Genomic DNA, 7,132 nt, shown 5'->3' with positions numbered 1-7,132 from the left:
TACCTGTAAGAGGCCAATTATTATCCAGCTGCTATACTAACCATTTAGGTTTATACATCTCAATTTATTAAATTTCACTGTTTCCCTTGTTCTGGTGTTTATTTTAAATAGTGCGATTTTATTGTGTTCACAGCTGCCAAGAAGTTCAGCATCCCAACTTTGGACTTAAAAGTCTTTGACGACTCAAAGACTGAGGTTGATGAGTAGGAGGTTTGCCTTTTATTGACAGGATAGTGTAGAGTGGATAGTAAAGGGGAGAGAGACTGGGGGAATGACACACTGTACAGATCAGCACAGTCAGGAATCGATCCGGCCATCACTGCATTGGGCATTGCCAACATGGGACAGGTGCTTAACCACTCAGCCACTGAGCATCCCAGTGTCATTCATTCTTTGAGTCTTGGCTAGCCTAACATGTTCTGTGTAAGACAAGCAGATAAATCTGCTAAATTGTTAGTTTGCTATATTTCAAATAATCTTTTTGTATGGTATTTTTTGGTAGTTACTATAATACTCTATACTATACAATTATAGTAATTGTATGGTGTTAGTGTTAATCACACCAACTAAATGTTCCCCACAATCCCCACTGGAGCATTCCAGTGGGGATTGTGGTTGCAGAGGACTCTGATAACACAATAATATTGCAGCACAGTCCTGCCACAAGACGGAGAGCTGACAACACCTCTCTTGCCCAAGTAAGCTATGCTGATTGCTATACATCCTTTCAGAAAATTTACACAAATTTTAATGTATTATCCATTGAAGCACAAGGTTGTGCTGTCTTACCTTAGACACAGCTCTGCATATTGTTGACAGTATCTCCAACATACAAGTGTAGTGTGCTTGCAGACAAGTGTTAACATTGATTTTATATTATTGTATTTTTTACTGTCACTTAGATGATTGAAAATGTTCTAAAGAACAAACCTGGAGGAGAGAGGATCATCAATGAGTATGCTCGGACAAAAAGCCTAACAGATAGCAGACGGCGTGACATGGTCAAGATATTGGTTGCACATATGACAAGTGAACATGGGTATGTTGAAATATTTATTTCATTCACAACTAAAATGTTTTTTTATGCACCATCCACGCCTAGTTTGCTGAAGGTGTCATTTACACTCCAATTAGAGCTGGGCGATATGGGAAAAAGTCATATCACAATATTTTTTTTTATATCAGACGATATCGATATATATCACGATATAAAACAATTCACTATTTTGTGAATTTTAAATGTTCCCTGCTACTCTTAATTGAGATATGAAGATATCAGAAGGTTAATTTTTAATTAAATATTTATTTTCTGTCAAAGGTGAACATGACATGTAACACACATCTTAAATCTTTCAAGTTTAAAGGAGAACATAAACAAAACAGACATTATTTTGTCAATGTCAAATGAATAAAATAGTATCAAAATATAATTAAATTTTCAGAAACTCTCCTTTGTATACATTGTTTTAAATATTGTTTTTTTAAGAACAAACAATAAAATAGAACAATAAATAGCCAAAAAAATGTCTTATACTCTCAGTGCAATTTCAAGCAGCTTTCAAAGACAACATAAATAAAATAGACATTGGCTCAACTGTTATCAGATGCTCAGAAAAAAGGCACAAGAAATCCCAATGAGTGCAGTACTGTCTATCAGTGCTGTCAATGTTTTGGGTCAGACAGACATAAGCCTACACTAGATTGCGGGTGAGGAAGACAAGTCTATCCACTGCTTCCGGTTTTAAAGCTGCCCTGTTGCAGGTCACAATATTACCCCCTGTGCTAAATACCCTCTCAGAGGGGGTGCTGGTCGCTGGGATGCACAAGTAGCGCTTTGCCAGGCAGCTCACTCTTGGGAAGTTTTTTTCATGGATTTTCCACCACTGCAGTGGGTCCATTTCACTGTCCGCATCTGGTGCCAGCAAGTACTTGTCAAGCTCACTTTCCACTGTCTCTTTGTCAGTAAGTCCTGTGCTGGTGGTGGGACATGATTTCTTAAAGAAACTGCCCAATGATTTTCGCTGTTTCTTCTGGGTGGGTAGCACTGCAGCAGCTTCTGCCCCTTCTTCTCCTGGTCCCTCTGTTCTTGCTGAAGTGGACGGGTCCTGGTTTCCCTCCAACATCTCAGACACTGCTCTCATTTTGATGGCATCAATCTTTTCTGGCTTGGTGTATTGTACCTTAAAACGTGGATCCACCAAGGTTGCAACATCAAGCAGGTCATCTGTTTTCTGGTCAGCATACTTTTCGTCCAGGTATGCCATGACTGTCATCTTCATGTCCTTTGTGAGTTGTGATTCATCGTCAGAAGTTTTCAGAATCTGTGTTTTGAAGAGATGCAGCATTGGCTTCAGGTATGACACACTCACATAACATTCACCAGAGAGTGAATCAGTGAACTCCAGTAGAGAATTCAGGGCCTCATGCATAGCCTCCAGCACTTCTAGGTCTTGCCAGGAGGGAACCAAGTGCCTGGTCTTCTTATCTGCACCCAGTACCTGAGAGATGGCTTTCTGTTGTTCCAACACCCTCTCAATCATTTTCTGACGTGAGCCCCACCTGGTGGGTGACTCTGTCACCAGCTTGTGTTGGGGTAGGTGAAACTCTTCCTGAGCAGCAGCCAAGTCTCTCTTCTTCTTCCACGAGAAAGAGAAGGAAGCCACCACTTTCTTACAAACACCCACAGCTCGCTCCACCCTCTTGTCTTTTCCTGCTCTCTCTGAGGAAAAAAGATAAACAGCATAAATTAAACTGTTGTTATTTTACAGTATATATTGTTCCTGTTTTTGTGTCTCTTGTTTAAATTGATATTTTACATATCCTTGTTTTTTTATACTTCTTGTTTACTATTTGTTATTTCCTTATTCTCTCTATTTTTGCTATCACTTTGTTGCTGTATGCTAATGTGGGATTTCAAGCTCATTCCTCCTTATTTATTTGAGCTGGACATTTCTAAACATTTCCTTAACAGTTCCTAGTTTCTAAAGTAATTAGGAACTTAAATAAAACAATTTAGGAATTGAAATTTACATAAATATTAAATTAATCAAAAAAAAAAGATTACTTACAGTAATGTGAAAACATCCAACAGTACAATAAGTTAAATGCTAAGTTAACATGCCAGAATTTAATCACCCTGTCCAGATTTTGTTATTGTTTGCATATTGCAACACTGTACATACATTTATTTTTTATATATGATATTGATGAAATTACAAATTATTTCAGCAGAGGCAGGGATATATACAGCAGAGGGGGGCTTACCAACAGCTGAGTGAAGTCGATGCCCAAAGCATTGCAGCCGAGTCCAGTTGTTGAGGGATGTGGCCTTGACTATATTCGTCCCACTGTCTGTTGTGATGCAGACTTGTTTGTCTTCACTCAAGCCCCAGGATGCAAGTGCTTCTGACAGTCCTGCAGCAATTATTTCACCTGTATGGTCTTCCGGAAAGTACACCGTTTGAAGGCATTTGCTTATCAGATTCCAGTCTTTGTCTATGAAGTGGGCAGTGAGGCTCATGTATGGCTCAGATGTGCGACTGGACCACATATCTGACGTGGTAGCAAAGTGTGCTACATTTTGCAGTTCTTTCTCGACTCTCTCTCTACACTCATTATACATCTGTGGGAGTGTGGTGTGGGAGAAATGTTTACGCCCAGGTAGTTTGTAACGAGGGTCCACAACTTTTAGCATCCACTTGAACCCCTTATTTTCCACTGTGCTTATTGGTAGCATGTCTTTTGCAATACAATAAGCTACTGCATTTGTTATATCACGGTGTCTCTTCGATTTTTTGTCATAAAGTATGACACTGGATAAAGGAGACTCTATGGTCTTCTGTTGCTGCTGCACAGGCGTTGTTTTGGGGGGAAGACTAGTACTTGTTCCGGGCTGTGTTTGTAAAAGTTCTCCGTGCTCAAGCGGGTGGCGCTGCTTCAGGTGATGGAAAAGATTAGTGGTATTCCCCGTCTTTGTCGGAACATGTGCTTGACATAATTTGCAGTGCACACTGCTCTGTTTCGTGTCGGACTTTAAAAAACCAAAATGCCTCCACACCACCGAACTTTTTGGGCCCTTCTTGTCAACGATGTCATCCCTTACGTCTTGGGCTTCCGTCATTTCCTTCGTCGGAGCACTCATTTTCTTTTTTTTAAACTGCTGCAGCAGCACAAACAAACACGCCGCGACTAGCTGCTGGCATGGCTCTATTCCAGCCACGTGATTGGTTCAGTGCGGCGCAACTCTCGTTGTCATTGGCTATTCGTATTGTCTGTCAAAATATGGACGAATGTAATCTATCGAAAATTATATCGACCATGTTTCATATCTCTATCGAGGAAAAGTTTTCATTGATAATTATCGTTATCGTTTTATCGCCCAGCCCTAACTCCAATACTTCCAACGGTGCTCATAGTGTCTATCTGTGTAGGACAAGTCCTTCAAGGCGTGTCAAAGAGGATTACGCAAAGGGGATCATCAGCTTGTTTCCATACCTGGCTGATCCAAGGAGCAAGTTGGGTTATGTAAGTACAGAAAACAATAAATTCAGCATTTACTCTTCACTTCTAAACTCAAGACATTTTTCAGGCATGATGTATATCTAGATTTTTTTGCTTGGCTATGGTTTGAGTAAAACTAAAGATACTAACATTTATGCATGTCCACCATCTCTGCCATCTTTCCCTAACTCTTACTTTAAAACCCTTTCCTGACTTTGAGTTTAAAACCCTTTTTTAGTTTAGTACTCCAGTCCTGAGCAAGTTCAGCTCAGCTGCTGAAGTTTTAAGATTAAAAGTGTGAAGATATTTTCTCCTGCTGATTTAAACATATTCAAAATATTTCATTTTGAATAACACCTTTTAGGAGCATTATTACAATGCAGAAGATGGGAGTATCTGGCTTGGAGACTGAAGTTTGTCCAAAAGGAAGCTTCTGGTGGACAAAAGAAGGCCATGAGACTGTCAAAAACACAAACAGGTATGTGTTATTGTTACCTGGAACCAAACTGTACACATGAAAAACCTGGCAGAGTTCCCAAGCCTTATTTATTAAATCCTAGGACACTGTCATGTCCATATCCACTGTTACAGGGTGCCCAACAGCTGATCGAGACTTGAGAGAGGACAGTCACCTAATGACAGACATCTTGTGCTCTGAGGCCTTTGCACTGATGAAGCATACAGCTGATGAAGGAATTGTTATGACTAAGATGAGGCAGACCTTCAACTATCGCCAAAATATCATTCATGATCCAGTGAAGTCCTCTGACATCTTTCTGGCCTTCCCGAGATTCCTGGACATAGAAGTATTAGTACGTTGATCTTAAACTACCTTCATTGTAACTTGTAAAAATTGACTTGCATGTTGGAAAAAAGTGACTATTAAAATTGTATGAGTTAAGGAGATTTAACAACTTGACCTCATCTATTCTACAGATTGAGCAAGATTTTACTTTGCTGTTTGATGATGCCATCTCTGCAAAGTTCCTGGAGAAGTGGCCCACTACATACAAGAAAAAAGTCCTCGAGCAAAGCTGTGGTCTCACACAGTCAGATGACCTTCAGTACCTCATTCAGAATGCGGAATCCACAGCAGAAGTGGAAAGTGGTGAGGCAAAAATAAATGCATTATATTGTTGTTGTTCTGGTTTGGTTGTGATAAGATTTAATGTTTTAGGAAAGAGCACTTGATGTAGTTAATTTCATTGTATTTTGTATAAATGGGAGCATAAGAAGTGCAACACTGCCACCTGCTTACCATTTTCGGTACAGCAAGTAGTGATTTGTTTTTTGTATTAAACTTTATTATGGAAGTGTTTTTTTGTTTTTTTCTTTATTACTTGTTCTTTCAGGATGGGACCTGATCCTTGTACACCTGCTGCCACCGTCACCTCATGGCCGCAAGAGACCAGGAAAGCTCTCCGCCAGACAAGCATGTGAGAATCTTGTGAAGTTCATCAAGGTAAGGCTGCAATACAGGAAACATCACTAGCTATATCACGCTACATGTTGTATTTTTGTAGTTTTTTACTGGATGAACAATCATAATTTGCATATATCAACATTTCTCTCTCTTCCTATAGCCAACACTTATTTTTTCTTCAGTTCTAAACTTTGACCTTTTCTCACTTAAGTTGACACAACACTAATGCCACCTTGTGGTCTGAATGTGCAACATTACAAATGAAAACTTGTGTAATACATTAACTTTATTTTTAAACACTTCCATATGAATTGTGAATCATGAACTATTATAGTGAATAAAAGATACAAAAGTCATTCCAAACGTTCATTTTATTGCAACTAGAAATGCAACTAGCTAGTAGTTTTGTCCCTAATCCTAACAAATCTAATCATGTCATGTTATCTGTATGTTTTTTTTTTTTTTAGATGTTTTTTCCAACTATTTTCAGATGGTTCATTTTAACAGCAGACTAATGAAACTCTTTGTGTCACAGACGGGGACCAGCATCCAGGGGCATCTCGATGGCATCACAGAAAGCCTTCAACCATACCTGCTTGCAGTGGGAACTCAGAGGAGTGTGATTCACAAGTACTTTATTGTCATTGACAAACATGCAATACCTTGTAAATCATCCGGCTCTCTTGCCTGTTTTGATGAGCTTTTCAAAGCTCACTTTGTCTTTGGTACTTCATACAACCACGATCTGGTCAATGTGTACAACTTCCTGCAGACAACCATTTATGAAATCGATATTGATACAACCAAGGTGAATCCTAGAGTTGCAGAGTTGAGGGCTCGGATGCTGCGTTGAGTAGATTGTCTTTTTTTTCTGTGAGGGCTTCACTACAGAATTAAGGTGATCTGAAATGTTCTGTTTTATTTGTAAGAGCTCTCAGGCAAATGCTAATTCCCTGACAAAGCACTTGAAAGTGATCCACGGTCTTTGCTCTGGTTTCTGATCTATTTATTTTACCTTTAAAAACCTTGCAGTGTATAATGACTGAGTGTAAGAAGTTATATAGTGAGTGAAATTCAGTTATATATATAATAAAGTTAAATTCTATTTAGAGTCAAATTCAATTCATCATAAATTTTATTTGGAGTAAAATTCAGTTCTATTTATAGTAAAATTTAACTCTATTTTGAATAAAATTCAATTCTATTTAT

General features: G+C 38.8%; 1 protein-coding gene across 1 annotated transcript; it reads left to right on the top strand.

Annotated features, from left to right (window-relative positions):
* Window positions 1-1,006: 1,006 nt before the first annotated feature.
* On the top strand, window positions 1,007-6,776 carry LOC141003338 (uncharacterized). The gene is made up of 7 exons (XM_073474662.1): window positions 1,007-1,039; window positions 4,431-4,524; window positions 4,865-4,978; window positions 5,092-5,312; window positions 5,437-5,608; window positions 5,853-5,962; window positions 6,459-6,776. The coding sequence occupies exons 3-7, from the start codon at window positions 4,954-4,956 to the stop codon at window positions 6,774-6,776; spliced, it is 846 nt and encodes a 281-aa protein (XP_073330763.1). The 5' UTR covers window positions 1,007-1,039; window positions 4,431-4,524; window positions 4,865-4,953.
* The last annotated feature ends 356 nt before the right edge of the window (window positions 6,777-7,132 follow it).

This window comes from Pagrus major, chromosome 10, assembly GCF_040436345.1.
Source record: "Pagrus major chromosome 10, Pma_NU_1.0".
NCBI classification, from domain to species: domain Eukaryota; kingdom Metazoa; phylum Chordata; class Actinopteri; order Spariformes; family Sparidae; genus Pagrus; species Pagrus major.
The sequence above is the reverse complement of the archived record's forward strand: the minus strand, read 5'-3'. Positions and strand labels throughout refer to the sequence as shown.